Here is a 23871-nt window from a genome sequence, read left to right as displayed (position 1 = left end):
ACTAGTACCTCCCTAATCTTTAGACCACACAAATTATTTTTTATGAAATCCATTTATACATAGAAATGCATAATAATTTATCAACCATCAATAAAGAACACACACGCAACTAGAAATGCAGTTATTCACTACCTTTTCAAGGTGACAACAGATGAGGTAAATAAAGGTGAAAACAAAACATGCAAGAGTGTAACAATTTTTTAAACTTTTCGGGCCAGGCATGGTGGCACATGCCTGTAATCCCAACACTTTGGGAGGCCAAGGCAGGAGGATCACTTAAGCCCAGGAGTTCAAGACCAGCCTGGGAAACACAGTGAGACCCTGTCTCTACTAAAAATAAAAAAAATTAGCCAGGCATGGTGGCATGCACCTGTAGTCTCAGCTACCAGGGAGGCTAAGGTGGGAGGATCGTTTGAACCCAGGAGGTCAAGGCTGCAGTGAGCCATGATTGTGCCACTGCATTCTAGCCTGGGCAACAGAGTGAGATCCTGTCTCAAAAACAAAATTTTTAAAGAATAACTTCTGAACACAGTCCAGTCCCCCTACAATTTAACATCAGTGAAAGAATTGTTTTGTTTTTGCAGTACTTAATCAAATTTTACAGCAAGAATATCTATACTTAAGCATAATTAAAACCAATAAACTTTTCAAATACTCTATTACACATACCAATAAAATCAGAAACCAGAAAATTAAGCTCTAACATGTTCTAAGTGTTATGTATTTAACATTTAACTACTGCTCACAAAACACATGTATGCTAGTCCTTTCCATAATGTTGTTCCTGCAGTAAAAAATTTCAAAAGCAAAGCCTTAACTGAGGAAAGTCATCTATTCTACTTTTAGACAATTTGAAGCTCTCTGATTAAGAAATCAGTATCTTACAACTTTTTTCCTTGCCTGTCAAAAGTTATGTGAAACTGATTCAACCACTCAACTTAAACTTTACCAGAAAATGGCATGTGTATTGAGGAAAAACTTGATCATCTAAGCACTACAATTTCGTTTTCACATTAAAGATGCCAATATAAAAGCAGTGCCTAGCAAAAAAAAAAGTAAGTTTCACTGAGAGATTATCAGTTTGACATAAATATGCATAAATAGTGCATATTCAATCTAGTATGCAATTGTATCATAATTATATATAACATGGTCCATTTGAAATCATTCTCACTTGCAGTTTTGAGTTCCTAAGACAAACCATGTAGCTGTATTCCAACTTTACCTACTAATTTGGAAAAAAAAAACAAAAAACTCAGGTCAACTGAACTACGATATAACTGAAATACTATTTATAATTAACAGATGCAATTTTTAACATGGCTCACCAACTGGTTCAAAAGGCCAGAAGCGGAATTTCACATCTGCAAGAGAACACATGTGATAATCCTCAAAAAGTAATACTAGGAATGTTCTTGTGATTTTGGAATTGATCATCAAGTTAAATGCCAAACTTCAGTCAGTTTGACTTTGCTATAATCCTAAAACGTTTTTTATGTTTCTTTACTGTTAACATGGAAAGCACTAAAATTGATTAGACCTGTAATAAAAGTTACTGCAGGAATAAAAAGTTTTAAAATATTTAACAGATTCTTTCACTTATGAACCCAAGCATCTCTGAAAAGCTACAGGTACAAAACATGTAAAGTTAAATTATATATATACGTGTGTGTGTGTATATATATATACACATCTATATAATTAAATATGGTGACATTTCATTCTTGAAATAGAAAAAAACATATAATACCACATATGCAAAATATATACAGGCAAAAATAATTACGTGTTTTTTCCACACAAAAAATGAATTTTAAAAGGCCTAAAAATGTGAAAGGAAAGTGAACTGAGATTATCATTCTATGTTTTATATTTTATAAAGAGAATATAATCATGTGTTATTTGTGTCACTAATAATACATAAAAAAGGTTTGTTTTGTTTTTTTTTTTTTTTGAAACAGCTCAGGCTAGAGTGCAGTGGCACGACCTCGGCTCACTGCAACCTCTACCTCCCAGGTTCAAGCGATTCTTCTGCCTCAGCCTCCCAAGTAGCTGAGATTACAGGTAAGCACCACTATGGCCATTAATTCTTTTGTGTTTTTAGTAGAAATGGGGTTGGCCAGGCTAGTCTGGAACTCCTGACCTCAAGTGATCCACCTGCCTCAGCCTCCCAAAGTGCTGGGATTATAGGTGTGAGCCACCGCACCCGGCAAAAACTTTGTAAATTAAATCTTTTCTTCTTTACTTAGTGTGTAATCTTACAGATGTCTTTCCATTAAAGAAATGTTTGGTTTAATAACATATTTAAAAATATAGCAACTCTGAAGGACACAGTGGTGTGCGCCTGTAGTGCCCTGTACGCAGGAGGCTAAGATGGGAAGACTGCTTGAGCCCAGGAGTTTGAGGCCAGTCTGAGCAACATAGTGAGCCCTATCTCCCAAAAAAAAAAATTTTTTTCAAAAAATGTTTTAAAAGAATCAACAACTTCTTTCTGAAGACCTGCTGTAAAAAGTTATTAGCCAATGAAATACTACTACTCTAATCTCCTAATAAATCTTACTGCTTTACCATTCAAAAAGCAAGTGAGGCATCATTTCTCCAAGCAGTTTTTCACACCTAAATTAACAGCTACCTCTTCATTTCCTAAAGCCTTAACAGCTTAAGACCCTATCCCAAAACATGACAGAAGTGTCCTAACATTCCTCATGGCTTTACTGATACTATATTCACTTTCGGTTTCTGATTCCAAACGTAATAACATCTATCTGAAAGCATACATGGTAAAGGATCTCAGATACAGTTTTATATTCATAATCTTCTAGAGAATTCAAAAATCAGTGCTATGAAAAAATGTTTCTAAGTTAAAACAGAGACATAAAATTGTAAATTTACCATTAGTATAAAAAGAAAATCATGCCCACTTTGCAAAATGAGAATTGCAGGGAAGAGGACAGCAAAATTAGACAAATAGGGAGTAGAGGACACACACTGAAGCAGAGATAGTAGAAAGCAAGAGGTAGAAACATGTTCCATCACATGGTAAAAGTAATACTTTTTTTTTTTTTTTTGAGACAGAGTTTTAATCTTGTCACCCAGGCTGGAGTGCAAGGGCACGACCTTGGCTCACTACAACCTCTGCCTCCCAGGCTCAAGTGATTCTCCTGCCTCAGCCTTCCGAGCAGCTGGAATTATAGGCACCTGCCACCACACCTAGCTAATTTTTGTATTTTTAATAGAGACCAGGTTTCACCATGTTGGCCAGACTGGTCTCGAACTCCTGACCTCAGGTGACACACCAGCCTCAGCCTCCCAAAGTGCTAGAATTAAAGGTGTGAGCCACCGCACCCAGCTGATACATATTTTGAAGGTGGAAAAGGGTCAGAAGAAAAATGACTTGACTATACATAATGCCTCCCAGAGAACAAACATAACCACAAAAAGGGCACTAAAACATATACTAATAGCTGTGACATAGCTGGAAAGTTCAAAAACTAAAATAAGTGGCGCAGAGAAATAATCGTCAGTTAAAGGATCAGAGAAGGGGCCGCAGAGGCAGAGGCAGCAACTACATTTCAACTCTACCCCTTCTTCTCAAATGAAAAAGAGCTGTTCTTTTCCTGACCACTCATGAAGTTCTATTGCTGTTGTTGCTGTTTTTTGAGACGTAGTCTCGCTCTTTTGCCAGGCTGGAGTGCAGTGGCACAACGTCGGCTCACTGCAACCTCCACCTCCCGGATTCAAGTGATTCTCCTGCCTCAGCCTCCCAAGTAGCTGGGACTACAGGCACGTGCTACCACGCCCAGCTAATTTTTATATTTTTAGTAGAGACGGGGTTTCACCATGTTGGTCAGGATGGTCTCAATCTCCTGACCTCGTGATCTGCCCGCCACAGCCTCCCAAAGTGCTGGGATTACAGGCTTGAGCCACTGCTCCCGGCCCACTCATCAAGTTTTTATACCACATATATAAAAAAGAGAATGTGAGGGGCCGGGAGCGGTGGCTCACGCCTGTAATCCCAGCACTTTGGGAGGCTGAGGCAGGCGGATCACGAGGTCAGGAGATTGAGACCATCCTGGCTAACACGGTGAAACCCTGTCTCTACTAAAAATACAAAAAAATTAGCCAGGCGTGGTGGCGGGCGCCTGTAGTCCCAGCTACTTGGGAGGCTGAGGCAGGAGAACGGCGTGAACTCGGGTGACCGGAGATCGCAGTGAGCCGAGATCTTGCCACTGCACTGCAGCCTGGGCGACAGAGCAAGACTCCGTCTCAAAAAAAAAAAAAAAAAAAAAAAATAGAGAATGTGAGGTCTTGGCTTTCCAAAATGAAAATAGCAGATTAAAGGTATACAGCGTATCAGCAAAGATAATTATCCAACCAGTAATTTATTCAGAGACTTATGGTAAGAAAATATCATAGAACATTAGTTTATATAAAGATATAAAAATGTTATGTGCATGCATATTTAAACTACCATAAAAAATCAAAAATACCTGTATAAACCTTCAGTAGCAAGACCACTGTTTTGCCTCTAGAGGGCGAACTTGGTCTTCCGAAACTTTCTAGACGAGAGACGTTACTTTCAGACTTTACCAAAAGAAAAAAAAAGGAGCTAAAACTTAAGATGTCACAATAGCAGAGGTTCCCAACCTTTCTTGGTCAATGCCTTTAGTGTCTCTGATTTTTTTCACAGTAACTCTTAAGCCAAAAGAAATACCTAATGATTCTGTTTAATAAGTAGCTACGTCCAAACAATTTAATAAGGATACATTTCCTAACACTTAGTAACTGCTAAAAAAAATACACATAAATTGAAAAAAGAAATATGTTTTCTTTCATTCTTTTTTTTTTTTTTTTTTGAGATGGAGTCTTGCTCTGTCACCCAGGCTGAAGTGCAGTGGCATGATCTTGGCTCACTGCAACCTCCACCTTCCAGGTTCAAGCGATTCTCCTGTCTCATCCCCCGAGTAGCTGGGACTATAAGCATGCACCACCATGCCTGGCTAATTTTTTGTATTTTTGGTAGAGACAGGGTTTCACCATGTTGGCCAAGCTGCTCTTGAACTCCTGACCTTAAGTGATTTGCCTGCTTCTGCCTTCCAAAGTTCTGGGATTACAGGCGTGAGCCACTATACTCGGCCTCATTCTTAAATAACCGCAATTAATTACCAATTTGGGCATGTGTGGCTTTGTGCATTGTATACAATTTCTCAAACCTTAAAATCAGATTAGACATAACCCTCATTCCCAGTCCCACGCTGACTTTTGTACAGTATCTGGTTTTTATCACAGCAACCTCAGAAAAAACAGATTCACAAAGATATGATGCCACAGAAAAGTATGTAGTAGCACTTAATGTTGGAACTGTGTACTGCTTCAAATTACCAGTCTCCACCATATCCAACTGATGTGCAATATCACTGTTTGCCTCAAAAAATTTAAATATCCCACAGTACCCCCCAGTGTGTTAAGTGCAGCACACCAGAGTGTCTGAGCACATGGCTTGGGGATCACAGCACACAGTTTTAAGTACCAATAGATAAACTATTCACTATTTTCATCACTTGTAAAGAAAATTAACTACAAGCCAGGTGTGGTGGCACATACCTGTAGTCCCAGCTTCTCAGGAAGCTGAGGCAGGAGCATCATCATTTAAGCCCAGGAGTTTGAAGACAGCCTGGGCAACATAGCAATACCAAGTCTCTTGAAAAAAGAAATTAAGTTAGTTTACAGGGAAAGGAGGAGGCACATGGTCTAACTACTGACTAGCTACATAGTTCAGGCAAATCCTTCAAAAGGGAAAGGGAGGGGCTACTTAGAAAGACGGCTCTCTCAGAGACTTCTGTTTGTCTTATGCTTCTCTCAGGGACAAACATGCAGTCCTCTAGTGCCGTGCATGTACATTCTATGGGGGTGAACATCTTGGTTCTGGTTAAACAGCTAGTGCTTTTGACAGCTGTGCCAGGAAGGGTTAGGACCAACTACAAAAGAATATGGGTTCTAAAAGCATAGTGTGTGTCCCTAACTTTGTTTTTCCTGAGGAAAAAAATAAACCTTTTATTCAAATGCAAAAAGAAGAAAAAAAGAATTAACTACAATAATGTTTTTAAAGATCTAAAATTATTTTCTCATATTACTTGGAAAACCAGTTTTTCTTCTGAGCAATAAAAGGAACACTATTAAATCTTTAAAGGAAGATATCTTTTCCAATTTGAATGATGATTATTGCCTTCATGTGATTGTTTTTATAAATGCTAGCTGTGTTAAATTTGGTAAACTACAATTGGGAAGGATAAAAATAGGAAATGTAGTATATGTCTTCTTCTGAGCAATAACTTCTCTGAACTTTAAAACACTGCAGATTGATCCAGTCTCACTGCTTTCCATTCTCACTTATCTAGTACTGAAGAGCCAAAGTTCAGAAGTCAAATAAGATCAGAAAGTCTTAAGAACTCAAGAATACAGATGTTAACAGAAATATCAGAAGAAATAGCTTCTAAATTACTAGAAACAGATTGTGTACCAACTCTTCTCATTTACAAAGTCCTTGGTTTAGAGAGGACACCAGAAAAGTGACAAAGGAAAGAGTTCACCCTCATAATCTACTCAGTTTTTGCTTTTTAATATTTCATCAGTTCACAACTACCAATATTCAGAACATCTGTGCCACTGACAAATGCTACCAACTTCAACTGGAAGTCAAACAGTATGTGGTGAGAGTGATTAGCTAAGTTTTTAAAAAATCTATTCAAGGAATAACTGGTTAAAAAAAAGTCTATGTTCTATTCCTTTGAAGAATTTTCACAATTATAAAAGATAACAGAAAATATATGACCTGTTTTTCTAGAAAATTTAGCAGGTCCCTATAAATACTTATAATCCCAAAAGTCTGTATCTAGAAAAATAAGAATAAAAATAGAATATGGTTAGTTAAAAAAAAAAAAAAAGAAGAAGAAAAAGAAGAATACTTGAAAAGCTAGGGTAAACTACATGGCTATGTCAGTACTTACCTGCTGAATGATTTTGGATGTTTTCTGAAGATTCTCTCTAGGAGGGACTTTACCAAATAATTTCCAACCAGGAGCACTATGGACAACTGATTTGAGTTCCTTTGTCCTTTTTGGAAAAAGATTTCTGAAACACAGAAAAGTTACATGAATTGTGTTTTTTGTAACCAGAGAGCTATTTAACAGTAATTTTATAATAAGTTTGTTCCCAAGGCAAAAACAAAAATACTTTTAAATAAAACTATTTCTACTACTTATACCACTATCACTTAGAATAATAAGGCTCAATTAAGAATATGTGGCTTAATACCTAATGCATGCAGGGATTAAAACCTAGATGACAGGTTGATAAGTGCAGCAAACCACCATGGCACACGTATACCTATGTAACAAACCTGCACATTCTGCACCTGTGTCCCAGAACTTAAAGTAAACTACAGACTATCTGGCTTATATAGAGGTATTAGAAGAATCATCAACAGAAATAATAAAAAGATAAACAAATTGGAAGGAAAATGATAGCCATAAATAAGATGCAAACATTTGTCTAAATCAGCTACAAAGTATACTAGAATTGACTGTACATGTACTTAACAATAAAAGCCAAAATTCTGAAAACAAAAACATTTAAAAGAATCTATATAACAGTTAAAGGATTAAGTAATACAATATTTGGATAAATATTATTTACAGTAATTTGTTATTTATAATAAAATTATATCTACTAATGCCCTGTTGCTATAATATATATACATAACCTGTCTTTCCTAGGCCAGCTATGTACAAGAAAGCTTACTACAAAAGAGTCAATATATAACCAAGGAAGAAAGTATCTCTCACTGAAAAATCTAGAAAAAAAAAAAAAAAACCCAGGCCAGGTGTGATGGCTCACACCTGTAATCCCAGCACTTTGGGAGGTTGAGGCGGGCGGATCACGAGGTCAGCAGCTCAAGACTAGCCCGGCCAACATGGTGAAACCCCGTCTCTACTAAAAATACAAAAATTAGCCAAGTGTGGTGGCGGGCACCTGTAATTCCAGCTACTCGGGAAGCTGAGGCAGGAGAATTGCTTGAACCCTGGAGGCGCAGGTTGCAGTGAGCTGAGACCGCATCATTGCACTCTGCGTCATTGTGCACCCTGCACAAGTATTAAGGATTTTACCTATTATCTCCATGCCCTAACCAACCAAATTAAGTACCTATTTTTTTATGTAAGCAGGGATGATACTCAACATATGTACCCATCAAAACAACATGACCAGGGCCCAATGAACCAATTAGAAAGGTACTGATGAATTCAACTCAATATAAACCCTTTGCATAAGCTATAAGTGAACAGTAAGAAAATTCTTAATTCACACATATGATTAATTACAAACAGTTCCAAATTGAAGTCCCAAATAATTAGATTTATCTATACTCAAAATGCCATATCAATATATCTTAAAAGTGCAGATTAGTGATAATAGAAAATAAGTTTTTAATGAAAAATGTTAAGGGACTCCTACAAAAGAATGCAGGCTAATCAATAATAAAGAAAAGAAATGGCCAGGCATAGTGGCTCATGCCTGTAATCCCAACACTGGGAGGCCAAAGCAAAAGGATCACTTGAGCCCAGGAGTTTGAGAACAGCCTGGGCAATGTAGTGAGACCCTGTCTCTACAAAAAATAAAAATTAAAAAAAAATAGCCAGGCATGGTGGTGCATACCTTGTAGTCCCTGCTACTTGGGAGGCTGGGGTGGGACAATCACTTGGGCCCAGGAGTTAAGGATGTAGTGAGCTATGATACTGCCACTATACTGCAGCCTGGGCAACAGAGCAAGACCCCGCCTCCAAAAAAAAAAAAAAAAGAACGGGAAGGAAAATAAACACTCTTATTTCCTCAGGTGTATAACAGAAATAAACATATGACACTAGGGTAATTTCTACTTTAAGATACTCTGGAGGTTTCACCTCAGAGACCATGTACAGTGACTTAATTCTCTACTTCATAAGATCACTAAATAGGTGAAAGTTTTCAATAATGAATATGCTGAGGACTAGGAATACTTCTAAGAAAAAAATTTGAAGCCTCAAAGGACGGTCTATTAATTTAAACAATGTTTGATACGCTGTGTACCACTTATCAAGAAAACATTTTGTAGCTGATTTAAACAAATGTCTACATCTTATTTATGGCTATCATTTTCCTTCCAATTTATCTTTTTATTATTTCTGTTGATGATTCTTCTAATACTTCTTAACTCCAAATTCACCTTTATGCTCTAAGATAACAGAAAAAATTCCTTTAATCATTTCTCCTTTAAAACAAACATGAAATTATTAAGCTTTCTGGGTAGAGGGCACCAAAGGGACACTGAAGGAGAAAGGGGCTCTCCTGTGGTTTCCAGCTGCTGCAGAGTGGATCGGGTAGAAGTGTGAGGACATCCAGTAAAATTCTTCTTAGCTTGATGCCCAGACTGCAGCCCCTCAGCAAACTTGCAGCCTTGGTGAACCTGCAGCCTCAACCTGGAGATGGCGTTCCTGCAGCCTGCTCAACAAAAAAACTGACTCCACCAAAGGCTTCCTGCCAGCAACAGTGTGCCAATTTCCTCTGCAAGCCCCACACAGGCCAGACAGTTCTCATCAAGTCATACTCCCTCTACAATTCCTACGTGACCTGCCTGCACCCTAAAGGTTTCCTATCTACCCACACAAATAAACACAAGAAAAAATCTTTGTCACCATGGTTTAAGAAAATAATTATTGGATATGACACAAAAACATGATCTACAAAAGAAAAAGTTGATGAACTGGGCTTAACTAAATTTAAAACATTTGAACTTCAAAAGACATCATGGAGGCAAAATGACAGAATAGAAAGATCTAGGGGTCAGTCTCCCCACCAAAGTAAAAGTTGAGCTAGAAAGAGTAACTGGAGCGGGGCATGGTGGCTCACATATGTAATCCTAGCACTTTGGGAGGCTGCAGCGGGTGGATCACCTGAGGTCAGGAGTTCGAGACCAGCCTGGGCAACATGGCGAAACCCTGTCTCCACTAAAAATACAAAAATTAGCCAGGCATGGTGGCGCAAACCTGTAATCCCAGCTACTCAGGAGGCTGAGACAGGAGAATTGCTTGAACCCAGGAGGTGGAGGTTGCAGTGAGCTGAGATCGCACCACTGTACTCCAGCCTGGGAGACAGAGCAAGACTCTGTCTCAAAAAAAGTAAGAGTTAAAAAAAAAACTAAGAGTAACTGGAATCAAGTACTTTAGTAGAACTCTAGGAACTGACCAAACCCTTTTAACAACCAGGGGTGTGCTTGATGAAGGAAGAGGCTACCGATCTTTCATAAGTATGAATAAGCAGCATGCATAAACCAATTACCCTCCCCTATTCCTCACAACCACCACCACCACACCCACCACCTCTTGTGGCAGTGGGGATAGCAGCCCATGTTTCTGGAGTTGCTAACTGGTGCCAGGAGGGACAGTAGGGATCATGTCCTTCAAAATTTAGGGTTGTACATTTTGGTTGGTCTGGCCCTAAGGGAGTGATGCAGGCACATGCATCAGTTTCACTACTCTCCACAGCAGTGGCTTTCACTGTAAGTATTTATTAGAACAATAAAAAAGGTAAAACCTTTTTGGTCTCCTTTTTTGGAGCCAGATATCTAAGAAAATCTTTGTCAGGTCACCAGCTAGCCACAGAGACAACAGAACAAAAACTTGTGATCATACACAATATGGAATACATACTTTGTGAAAATAGCTTGTAAAGTCACAAACAGGTGGCTTCAGCCCTCAACAAGCAAAAAACAGCAATCACTGAGGAGTGGGAGAAACAGATTTATAGTTACCATACTATAATACTCAGAGTATCCAGTTGTCAACAACGAAAAATTACAACACATACCAAGAAACGGGAAAGTATGGCCCATTCCCTAGAAAAAGGAATTTGACAAAAATCATCCCTGAGGAAGCCCAAAGTAATTACTAGTCAAAGACATTAAGTCAATTTCATAAAAAAAAAAAAAGCTCCAGGAGATTGAAAAAGAAAAAAACCCATGGACAAAGAATGAAAGGAAATAAAGGAGGATAAAGAGGGAAAATGTATGAACAAAATGAGAATACCAGTAAAGGCAGAAATTATAATAAGCAACCCAACAAATTCTGGAGCTGAAAAACAACTAAAATAAAAAATTCGCCAGATGTACTCAACAGCAAATTTGAGCAGGCAGAAGAAAGAGCTGGCAAATATGATGATAAGAAAATTGAAACTGTCCACTCTCAGTAGTAGAAAGAAAAAAGAATGAAGAAAAAGGAACAGAGCCTGAGGGGCCTGTGAGACATTACTAAGTGTACCAACTATGTACCATAAAAGACCAAGGAGAAGGGAAAGACAAAGAGGCAGAAAAAATACTTGAAGAAATAACTCACTTTGGGAGGCCAAGGCAGGTGGATCACAAAGTCAGGAGATCGAGACCTTCCTGGCTAACATGGTGAAACCCCATCTCTACTAAAAATATAAAAAATTAGCCGGGCATGGTGGCGGGCGCCTGTAGTCCCAGCTACTCCGGAGGCTGAGGCAGAAGAATGGTGTGAACCCAGGAGGCGGAGCTCGCAGTAAGCCAAGACTGTACCACTGCACTCCAGCCTGGGTGACACAGCAAGACTCCGTCTCAAAAAAAAAAAAGAAAATAACCAAAAACTTCCCAAATCTGAGGAAAGACATAATCTACACATCCAAGAAACTCAACAAACTTTAAGCAGAATAAACTCAAGGAGGTTCACACTGAGATACATTATAGTCAAACTGCTGAAACTCAAAGACAATTTTGAAAACAATAAGTGAGAGGTACCATCAAAACCAGAGATCCTCAATAAGATTAACAGCTTATTTCTCTTCAGAAACCATGGAGGCCAGAAGTAAGATTACATATTTAAAGGTCAGAAAGGAAAAAAAAAATTGTCCACCAAAAATTCCATATCCAACAAAACTATCCTTCAAGAATGAAGGAGAGGCCGGGCATGATGGCTCATGCCTGTAATCCCAGCACTTTAGGAGGCCAACGCAGGTAGATCATGAGGTCAAGAGATAGAGACCACCCTGGCCAACATGGTGAAATCCCGTCTCTACTAAAAATACAAAAATTAGCTGTGCATGGTGGTGCGCACCTGTAGTCCCAGCTACTCGGGAGGCTAAAAAGCATTAAAGCATTAAAAAAAAAAAAAAGATTTTTTTCTTTTTTTAAAAAAAGCAATTTTGACTTTGTATCATCAATGACAGCTGGAAATTTTTTACAATCTAAAGAGATATAATAGCAAGAAAATACAAGGTATGTGAGAAGAAATCTAGCCAAAGTTTTATAAAAATTTAGAGAGAGAATGAAATGATACAACATTGTTGAACCACATTAAAGAAAACCTAATTAAATAGAAAGATAGTTCACGTTTATAGAAAGGAAAACACTACCATAAAAATATCAATTCTCCCCAAACTTATCTATCAATTTCATCCAATTCCCATCAGAAACCCAACAAGATTTTTTAGGAACTTGAAGGAAACTCAAAAATTTGTTAAAGAATAAAGGACCTGGGCGGGCACAGTGGTTCACACCTGTAATCCCAGCACTTTGGGAGGCTGAGGCAGGTAGATCACAAGGTCAAGAGATCGAGACCATCATGGCCAACATGGTGAAACCCCATCTCTACTAAAAATACAAAAATTAGCTGGGCGTGGTGGCGCGCACCTGTAGTCACAGCTACTTGGGAGGCTGAGGCAGGAGAATCGATTGAACCCAGGAGGCGGAGGTGCAGTGAGCTGAGATCGCATCACTGCACTCCAGCTAGCAAAAAGGTGAGACTCCATCTCAAAAAAAAAAAGAATAAAGGACCCAAAATAAGACATTTTCAAGAAGAAAAAAGGCAAGGCTGAGTTGCCCTAACAGATATCCAAATTTACCATAACATTATAGTTTTTAACACCATATGGTATTGACCCAGGGATAAAGAAATTAATCAATGGAGAAAGAATAAACAACTCAGAAACATACCCAAGCATAAATGGAAACACAGGTGGCACTGCAGATCAACGAGGAAAGATTGTGTAATAAATAGTATCAGGACCTCCGGCTAGCAATGTGAAAGAAAATAAATTGGATTCCTACCACATACCACAGTCAGTTCCTAATGTATCAAACAGTTATATACGAAAGGCAAACTTTTGAAAGCTTTAGAAAGAAACACAGGAGAATTTTTCTTCTAATCTCACAGAGAAAATCTAAAAATCAGTCCCAAAAGCATTAATTTTTAAAACTTGATAAAATCACCAGCATAAAAATTAATGAGTTCTGTTCAAAGAGCACTATAAACAAAGTAAAAAGACATAAATTTAGAGGATAAATTCCAACACACATAAATGACAAAAAATTAGTACACAGAAAATACAAAGAACTCCATTAACCACTTTCATAAAAGATAATCTAATAAAAAATAGATAAAAGGTATGCAGAAAGAGGGAAAACAAATGGCAAATGAGATCTATCATACAATATTTAGCCTCATTAGTAATAAGGCAGCTCACAAACTAAAAACAGAGTAACATTTGTAATGTATTGACCACTGTATATAAAATCTTAGCAAAACCTAAGAAACCTGATAATACCAAGTTTAGAAGGGGAAGAACACTGTTAGAAATTTACATGATATAAATTTGTTTTGATATTTACATGATATAAATACAGTTGTTTCTAGCTTATAAAGTTGAACAGCTGCATAGCCTACCATCTAGCAATTAGACCTCTAGCCACGAATCCTAAGCAAAGTCCTGGACATGTACATTTGGAATACATATATAACAACATTCAGGACAACACTGTTCAAAAGAGCAAAAACCTACTCAAAATCCAAAAATCCACTGACAGAAGAATAGAAAATCTAATTGTGGCATATTTGCAAATGTAATAATATTCCTCCGTGAAAAGCAACAAAAGCTAATTCATCACCATGAATGAAACTTGAAAAAACAATGTTCAGTCCTATGATCTGAATGTGTTCCCCAAAACTCATCTGTTGGAAACTTAATCCTCAATGCAACAGTATTTGGAGGTGGGGCCTAATGGGAGGTATTTAGGTCATGAGGGTTCCACTCTCAGAATGGATCAACGACACAATAAAAAGAGCTCGACCTCTCAGGCTCAAACAGTCCTCTTGCCTCAGCCTCCTGAGTAGCTGGGACCACAGACACACACCACAACACCCAGCTAATATTTTAAATCTTTTGTAGAGACGAGGTCTCACTATGTTTCCCAGGCTGGTCTCGAACTTCTGAGCTCAAGTAATCTTCCCGCCTCGGCCTCCCAAAGGCTGGGATTACAGGTGTGAACCATTGCATCCAGCCCCAAAATACTAGTTTTTATTACATCATGCAATCCTAATGTCCCAGTCAGGACTCCCTAGTAACTGGAGAGCCCTAACTAAAATGGTTAAAAGATTTTCTTTTTTCTTTCTTTTTTTTTTTTAAATGGAGTCTCACTGTATCGTCCAGGCTGGAGTGCAGCAGCACAGTCTTGGCTCACTGCAACCTCCGCCTCCCGGGTTCAAGCAATTCTCCTGCCTCAGCCCCCTGAGTAGCTGGGATTACAGGTGCACACCACCACGCCTGGCTAATTTTTGTATTTTTAGTAGAGACAGGGTTTCACCATGTTGGTCAGGCTGGTCTCGAACTCCTGATCTCAAGTGATCCACCTGCCTCGGCCTCCCAAAGTGCTGGGATTACAGGCATGAGCCACTGTATCTGGCCAATTTTCATATTTTTAATCCATAGCTGAGGAACTATCAATTTATCCTCTGCCTACACTGCATTGGGCATCATCTTCTGCCACAAAGCTTAGGTACACTTACTTGAGCCAAAATGGATAAACATTTCAGACTTCAAGTACCCTTCTGAGGGTCAATTCACATTTATATACAAATCTGTCTCAATCATACTGAGGAAGTTACTGGGTCAGAAACCATACTAACAATAAGCCCTTGGGGAAAAAAATTTACAATGAACAAACTTTATTGTTTTTTTTACAGCTATTATCAACTCTAATCACTGACCAGACTGCAAGAACAGGTAGGCAGTTCTTATGAGAAGAAAAAAAAAGAGCATTCCATTCTTTATATTAGAAATGCAGAGTTACATGTATAAATAATTAAAGCAGAGAAACCATAAAATAGAAGGGCTTAAGCATATTTTTTAACTTAGTGAAGCATAGCTTCAAATAATGTGACCTGGCTGAGAAAACAGACATAGCAGCAGACGGAGAAAACCACAAATATAAGACGAAGTTATACCAAAGGAAAGTAATAACTACAAATCAGAAAATTCTTCATGTGCAGAATTCTATAAAGGGCCTTGGGGGTATTTATGTCTCTATAGCTTTACCTACAATTAGACATTGTAGTCCTTACCAAACATATTCTTATATGAAAAACTAGAGGCTACACATATTGTCTATCAGATCTCTATAAGTTACAGAATTTTTTAAAATCACACCTAAAATGCTAAATATACATAAATCTTTGATTAGGGACTGTTAAAAATTATCTTGCATTAGCCAGGTGCAGTAACTCATGCCTGTAATCCCAGCACTTTGGGAGGCTGAGGTGGGTGGATCACCTGCAGTCAAGAGTTCAAGAACAGCCTGGCCAACATGGCGAAATCCTGTCTCTACTAAAAATACAAAAATTAGCCTGGTGTGGTGGCACGCACCTGTAATCCCAACTCCTCGGGAGGCTGGGGCAGGAGAATCACCTGAACCCAGGAGGGTTTCCGAGACGAAGTCTTGCTCTCTTGCCCAGGCTGGAGTGGCACAATATTGGCTCACTGCAACCTCCACCTCCAGGGTTCAAGCGATTCTCCTGCCTCAGCCTCCCAAGTAGCTGGGACTATGGGTGCACACCACCATCCATGGCTAGTTGTTGTATTTTTAGTAAAGACAGGGTTTTACTATGTCGGCCAGGCTGGTCTTGAACTCCTGACCTCAGGTGATCCACCCGTCTCAGCCTCCCAAAGTGCTGGGATTACAGGCATGAGCTACCACACCCGGCCACTTACAAGGATATTTCAGACTTCCAAAATTAACTCCAAGAAATACTAACTTCTTAAATCAAATAACAGTAGGTCTTTCAGTGGATGTGGTTTTTGTAGAATCTTGCTATGATCAGCACAGATGAAAAGGAAAAAAAAAAAAACCTCCAAAATAAAAAAGCCTGGTTCTAATTATATATTATAGTCCTGACAATACAATAAGTTCAGAATGAAGTTTAAATTCTTGTTAAATCATAAAAAAACAAGCCAAAGCCAAATAACTTAAATGTATGCATCCAGGAAACATTGGTTACTACAAGAAATTTCCATAAAAGAAATATGAGCCCACAGGTATCCAATTGCTAAGAAAGGCCATCAGATATTGTTCCACATTAATTTCTTATGCCACTAGGAAATTTTGGATTGGGTTTTCAGGTTATTCCCTGCCACAAACACTATTTATAACATAATACAGCAAAATGGCATATACCTGCAATGAAAAGTAATTTTAAAATATCATTACAAATATTGTATATGGAATTGTGTTAAAACATTACAGATGTAACAGGCTTCACTGGTCAGCCTAGGAAAACAATCACTACTTTACTAAATATTAAGGGGAAAAACCCAGTGAAAAGGTACATAAATAGGCCAAAAATGTGTCATCTTTTCACGCCCCATCCCTTGTCTCGCGATCTACTGTTAGTAAGCCTGAAAAGCTGATGTCTCAATGGAGATAAATGTGAGACCACATTCCTCTGTATCACCTTTTCAAATGAAAGACAGACCGACAGACAGACACACACACTCACTCTCTCTCTCTTCCCTTTCTCCCACCCCCCAAAATATTAAAATTTCTTAAATATAAATCAACACTAAAGGCTTCTTAGCAAAACAAACCAGATGTGTTCAAGCACACCCACACAAAAGATAGAACAATTCTTTCAGGATTCCAGAGGTAGTGTCTGACTATTTGAATGACATCTGTAGGGCACTTTTGGGGAAGGGGTCACTCTTGTGCTATGTTGTTCGTGTTGAAGGGAGGGGAAGCAGAAAGGAACATTCCTAGCTTCTCTCTGCCCCCTTATTCATCTCCACCTGAGGGACCAAATTTTGGCAGCAGACACTGCTGCTGAAGATAGTCTGTTCTGCTCTCCTGTTAGGAGGCCAAGTTACCTCTGTACCTCTCTGCTCCCCATCCCCACAGGAAAGACCTGCTGCTGTGTTAATGTTTTGCTGAGTAAATTGAACACAAGTGAAATATTAGGAGGCCGACTATAGTCACGCAACAAACCCACATCTTTTGATCCACAATGTATCTGTATTAAGACATATTTTGAGGTACCATTTGTTTTCCTATCTTTTCTCTATTGAGTCCAAACTTGAATGGGTTGCTAAAGGTGTTACCTATTAGGCCTTCCCAAACCCCAAGTTTTTATTAATTGAAAAGTACCTTATTGCTTCAGGTATGGTAGAAATATTAAGAACAACTAGTGTTTTCAAATTGTTTTCTTTCTTCTCTTTTTTTTTTTTTTTTTTTTTTAATAGAGTCTTGCTCTATCACCCAGGCTGGAGTGCAATGGTGCAATCTTGGCTCACTGCAAACTCCACCTCCTGGGTTCAAGCGATTCTCATGCCTTAGTCTCCCAAGTAGCTGGGATTACAGGTGCGTGCCACCACACTCAGCTAATTTTTGTATTTTTAGTAGAGACACGGTTTCTCCATGTTGGCCAGGCTGGTCTCGAACTCCTGACCTCAAGAGATCCAACCACCTTGGCATCCCAAAGTGCTGGGATTACAGGAGTGAGCCACCACACCCAGCCTTCAAATTGTTTTCTTTCTTCATTCTGTGATACATCTTGTTAGCACATATAGAGAATAGGGAATGGTAGTGTTAATCCATCTTTCCCCCTTTAAATTCATCCTCCACCCCAATCAACACTATATAAATACCATGTTCATGTACACGCCCATCTATACACACACAGACACAAACACACCATCTTCCATTCTCTCTACTAATTTGTGTCCAATCTTTTTAGCAAAAAGGAGTTGAGCAATAAGTTGCCCCAGTTAGGAAATAGCATCAACTGAGAAACAGCAGTCTAATGTTTCTTCATTGTTGAAAACATATAGTTGAAAAAGAAAAGAGGCACACTAAGAAAAGGCTAATGTGGGGATTAGAAGAGAAAAGAGGGGAAAAGGCCTACTAATACAACCATTTCCCTGCCTTCTCCCTTAGTGGCTTTTATAATACAGGTTGGGTAAATGACTCTAGCTTATTAATACATGTTAACATTTGCTTCACATATCTGTGTGCTTGTATTCTCCTAAAATTTCTTCATTTCTTTTATCACACACACAAAAAGCTACATAGGACCTAAGAGTCAGACCATTTGCCTACCATACCTTATCAAAGGCTAAAGCTCACTAAAAAGGGGCAAAATTTATTGATATCATGCAAATTCTCCACTAATGCTTTTTTAAATAACAGAATTAGAGTGCTTGGATCTTTAAGAATTGCCAAACCCACTTACGTATCTGAGATAAAGCAATGTAAATCCCATAGTTTCTCAGACTGTGGAATTTGACACTATAGAAAATTGTGACTACCTAATCCTGAATCTTCTTACTGCCAACAGTAATGTGGGCTCCAGCCCTCCAAAAAATAATTAATTTTGCTTAACATTTACATCAATTTGACTATTTTAACCTTTTAGACTCATTGGATAAATTCTAATAATCATTTCAATAGACTTGTATATTAAAAGGGGATTCAACACTGGGCACACACATGTAGTCTTGGCTACTCAGGTGGCTGAAGAGGGAGGATTGCTTGAGCCCTGGAGTTCGAGGCCAGACTGGACAACATAGCAAGACTCCATCTATTTTTTTAAAAATTGGGGTGGGGGGATAGAATACCTTTCGGCTGGGTGCGGTGACTCACACCTGTAATCCCAGCACTTTGAGAGGCCAAGGCAGGCGGGTATCTTGAGTCCAAGAGTTCGAGACCAGCCTGGGCAACATGGCAAAACCCCACCTCTACAAACAAAATGCAAAAATTAGGCAGGCGTGGTGGCACGCACCTGAAGCCCCAGCTACTTTGCAGGCTGAAGCGGGAGGATCACTTGAGCCCAGGAGGTCAAGGCTGCAGTAACGCAAGATCGTACCACTGCACTCTAGCCTGAGTGACAGAGCAAGAACCTGTCTCAAAAAAAAAAAAAAAGTGGAGGGGATAGAATCAATTGAAAGAGTAAAATCAGGTTTAAAAATTAGAAATCATAACAGAGGGGAAGTTGGATGGCTGAAAACATAAAAACTTCCTGGACTTTAATTTCCCCAAAGAATAAAAAGCCATAAAGAAAACATTATCTAGTGACCATGGAATGCCACAGCTGACTACATAATTCAAAGAAGTATAACTACTGTCTCTAAACTCAGTACTTTGGTTACCCTTGAGTATTCTGGATTAAAGATCTGGCACAAAGATTACTAACATTCTTTACAAGCCTCAATCATTTTTCACTTGGAAAAAACTTTCAGCTGACTATATGCAAAAAAAGTAGGGTTTTTTGCCAGATAACTTAGGCTTTTTTAATTCCAAGAATTTTCTTTTTCAAGCTGTTTTTGGATCTTGTCTTTGTTATTACAAATCCTAAAAATTAAAAAAAAGTAGAGAATTTTTATTCAATAAACATTACTTAACTAACCAGATATTTTCTGAGATCAGAGCTATCAAAAAGGGAAATTCAACATCACCCACTCTGTCAAAACAACAGAAACTACAAGGCTGAAAGGCTACAGTTTTTCAAGTAATAAATAATATTTTAGAGCTTCTAGGGACCTTAGAAAATAGCCGTAACATTGGAGAGTGTTCAGAGAAAAAGAAAATTAAAAATTAAATTAAAAAAAAAAAGACTATCCAGGTCAGAGATTCTTTATTAAGAGTCAATCAACCTGCCGAGCATGGTGGCTCACGTCTGTAATGCCAGCACTTTGACAGGCCAAGGCGGGAGGATCACTTGCATCTAGGAGTTCAAGACCAGTCTGGGCAACATAGCAAAACCCCGTCTCTACAAAAAAAATCAGCCACGCATGGTGGCATGCGTCTGTAGTCCCAGCTACTCAGAAGGCTAAAGCGGGAGGATCATGTGAGCCTGCAAAGTCAAGGCTGTAGTGAGCCTGATGGCACCACTGCACTCCAGCCTCGGCAACAGTGAGATTTTTGTCTCAAAAAAAAGTCAATGAACCTACACAAATGGGCCACAGGTTGTCTACAAGCATTTTCAAATTGTGTGCACAATCCAGTAATGAGGTCAGGTAAGAAAAAAATATTGTCTGCACAATTTTAAGTAAATGATTTACTTACAGGCCAGGCATGGTGGCTTACACCTGTAATTCCAGCACTTTGGGAGGCTGAATGAAGCAGGTGGATCACTTGACCTGAGGAACTGGAGATTACCCTGTGTAACATGGCAAAACCCCATTTCCACAAAAAGTATAAAAATTAGCCAGGCATGGTGGCATGTGTCTATAGTCCCAGTTACTCGAGAGGTTGAGGTGGGAGGTTCACTCGAGCCCAGGAGGTTGAGGATGCAGCAAGCTGTGATTGTGCCACTGCACTCCAGCCTGGGAAACACAGTGAGACCCTGTCTTTAAAAAAAAAAAAAAAGAAGAAGTTCCAAACATTTCTCTTGGCCAGCTTTCATCAAATTCTCCTAGGATTCAATACACCAACCTACCACTTCCAAGACAGACTGATGACCCCAGAGAGTCTTTGCCAAGGTCACACTAAGTGTTTGAAACAGGTCTCTCTTGCATAGTTGCTTTTCTTTTTAATCACATTCATATTGTTCATGTCCTCTATACAACAATCAAGATGTAAGAGCTTCACAACTAATCCCTAACCTTTTCTATCCTACACATTGCCAAAATGCCTTCATTTTAAACAATTCAAATATACAAATTATTTTCTTATCCTTCCAGAATACAGTCCAAGTGTACTCATGTTAGCAAGTCACCTTATGTCTTATTTCTTATGGTAAATAAATTTCAGGCAATGCCTTACTGATAGAGATCTTCTTTCTTTTCTTTCCTTTTTTTTTTTTTTTTTTTGTGAGACAGGGTCTCACTTTGTCACCCAGGCTGGAGTGCAATGGCACAATCTTGACTCACTGCAACCTCCGCCTCCCAGGTACAAGCAATTCTCCTGCCTCAGCCTCCTAAGTAGCTGGAATTACAAGCATGCACCACCACACCCGGCTAATTTTTGTATTTTTAGTGGAGACAGGGTTTCGCCATGTTGGCCAGGCTAGTCTCAAACTCCTGGCCTTAAGTGATCCACCTGCCTCGGCCTCCCAAAGTGCTGGGATTACAGATGTGAGACACCATGCCCAGCTGAGATCTTTTTCTTCTTTTGCAGCAGGAGAGAACAAAACAGAATACATTTAAGGATAAAAGAAAAAAGTAATTATAAAAAGTCTTGCTTTTGAGCTGCATACTTATTACACCATGCATGAAATGTTTTATAAATAAAGTCTCTGTTGCTTTAGGACCAATGGTAGTATCTAAGATATTCAAAGGGAAGTTAGAAACCACCAGAAGAAAAGAGGAAGGATATAGAAAAGAACTTTTAGGATAAGCACACAAGCGGTAATAAGGAAAAACATCAGCAGAACATGGGCAAAATATTTGTCACCAGAAGGTAAGATACCTTTTAACATAGGAGAAAGGTGGGAAAGACAGGCAAGATGACTGATGAGGAATGATAAATGAAACTAACCATATGTGTAAATACCTTTCCATTTATGCCTATTGTATAAATACAACAGAAACTGACAGTGTTTTTGTTTACAGTAAGAGTAAAATACCTTCATATGTATTTCATCTTTATAATAGGTACAGGGTTTCTTTTGGGGATGACAGAAATGTTCTAAAATGGATTAGGGTGATAGTGGCACAACTCTGTGAATGTGCTGAAAACTATCAAATTGTACACTTTAAAGGGGCAAGTTGTGTGGTATTTTAATTATGTCTCAATAACACTGTTAAAATATTTAAATAAAAAAAATCAGGCCACCTGTGGTGGCTCACGCCTGTAATCCCAGCACTTTGCAAGGCCGAGGTGGGTGGATCAAGAGGTCAGGAGTTCAAGGTCAGCCTGGCCAAGATGGTGAAACTCTGTCTCTACTAAAAATGCAAAAAATTAGCCGGGTGTGGTGGCGAGCGCCTGTAATCCCAGCTACTCGGGAGGCTGAGGCAGAGAATTGCTTGAACCTGGGAGGCAGAGGTTGCAGTGAGCCGAGATCGTGCCACTGCACTCCAGCCTGGGTGACAAAGTGAGACTGTGTCTCAAAAAAATATATAAAAATAAAAATAAAATCTGACAATATGTAAAAGGAAAAACAACAAGACCAAGTGGGGTTTATCTTGGGAATATAAGGCTCATTCAACACTTGAAAGTCATCGATGTATCCAATTATATTCACAGTCTAAATGAGAAAAATGCACACAATTACATCAATGGACACAGAAAAGTCATTTGGCAATACTAATAAAATAAAAAATCCAAAGAAAACTATGAATAAAAGGGAAGTTCATTAGCTTAATTAAAGGCATCTACCAAAACATAAAAATAAAAAATAATTTTAAAAACCCTACAGCTAACATCATACTTAATGATGGTGAAACATTAAATGTTTCCCCTGAGAATGGAAACCAGATAATGATGTCCACTTTTGCCATTCCCTTTGAAAATCATACTGAAAACCCTAGCCAATGCAGTAAGACAAGAAAAATTAAGTTAAAAGTCTCAAAGAGTAGAAAGGAAAAAATAAAATGTTCTCTTATTTGCAGACAGCATGACTGTCTACAGTCACCTCATAGAATCTACAAAAAAGTTCCTAGTAAGTTAAGCAGGATTACAAGATAAAAGGCAAGCACACAAAAATCAATCATATTTCTATGAATTAGTAATGAATAGTTAGAAAGTAAAATTTTTAAGAAGTATCATTTATAATAACACAAAAAAACTAAATATTTAATTATAAATGTAACAAAATATGACAGGATGTGTATGCTGAAAATGTCAAAACATTGATGAAGGAAATCAAAAATGACCCAAATAAATGGCTAGATATACTGTGCTCAAGAACTGAAAGATTCAACATCATAAAGATGTCAATGCTCCCTAAGTTAATTAACAAGAATTATCTGTAAATAAAAACAAGTTGATTCTAAAATCAATATGGAAAGGCAAAGGAAATAAAATAGCCAAAACAATTTTGCAAATTTAATTAGCTGTCTTCTGCATTAAAATGTGAGCTCTTACTAGTTGGTTGAGTTGCGGAACAAAAAAAAATATGAGTTCTATGATGTCTCCACTGCATTACAGTGTGAGCTCCAAATTTATTATTGTAACTTCAGTGCTGCGACTTCACACAACGAATGAAAGTCAGCTAATTTCAGAGAAATTAATTGAACATGATACATGTAACCTTCACAATGCCCTGCACTCACTGAATATTTTCTTTTTTAAACTGACATAGAACAAAATTGACCATTTTTCTTTTGGTGTGTAGTTCTACAAGTTTTATCACATGTATAGATTTGTGTAACTACTATCACAACTGAAGTATAGAACACTCCCAATTCAAGTATAGAACACTTCCATCACCCCAAAAAAACTCCCTCATTTTGCATCCACTGAAGTACAGAGAAAACAAACAAAAAACTCCCTCATGCTATCTCTTTACAGTCACACCCTCTACTAACCCCGGAAATGAACTTGAAGATGGACTTGCAAACCAG

The 23871-nt window shown here is 38.4% G+C and overlaps 1 protein-coding gene across 3 annotated transcripts in view; it reads right to left on the bottom strand.

The window, feature by feature from the left end:
• The window catches only part of TBC1D12 (TBC1 domain family member 12), a 131044-nt gene that overhangs the window by 84490 nt on the left and 22683 nt on the right, over nucleotides 1-23871 (bottom strand). For 2 of the 3 annotated variants that reach the window (XM_031015655.3, XM_055352519.2), the window contains exon 2: nucleotides 7008-7131. In XM_031015655.3, the coding sequence (XP_030871515.3) occupies nucleotides 7008-7131 (124 nt within the window). Of the gene's footprint in view, nucleotides 1-5604; nucleotides 5696-7007; nucleotides 7132-23871 lie in introns of those variants that run through there. The other variant, XM_055352521.2, reaches the window with a different exon arrangement.

The sequence above is a fragment of the Gorilla gorilla genome, chromosome 8 (assembly GCF_029281585.2).
Source record: "Gorilla gorilla gorilla isolate KB3781 chromosome 8, NHGRI_mGorGor1-v2.1_pri, whole genome shotgun sequence".
Classification (NCBI taxonomy): domain Eukaryota; kingdom Metazoa; phylum Chordata; class Mammalia; order Primates; family Hominidae; genus Gorilla; species Gorilla gorilla.
Note: the sequence above shows the minus strand (reverse complement) of the source record. Positions and strands in the feature narration are given on the sequence as shown.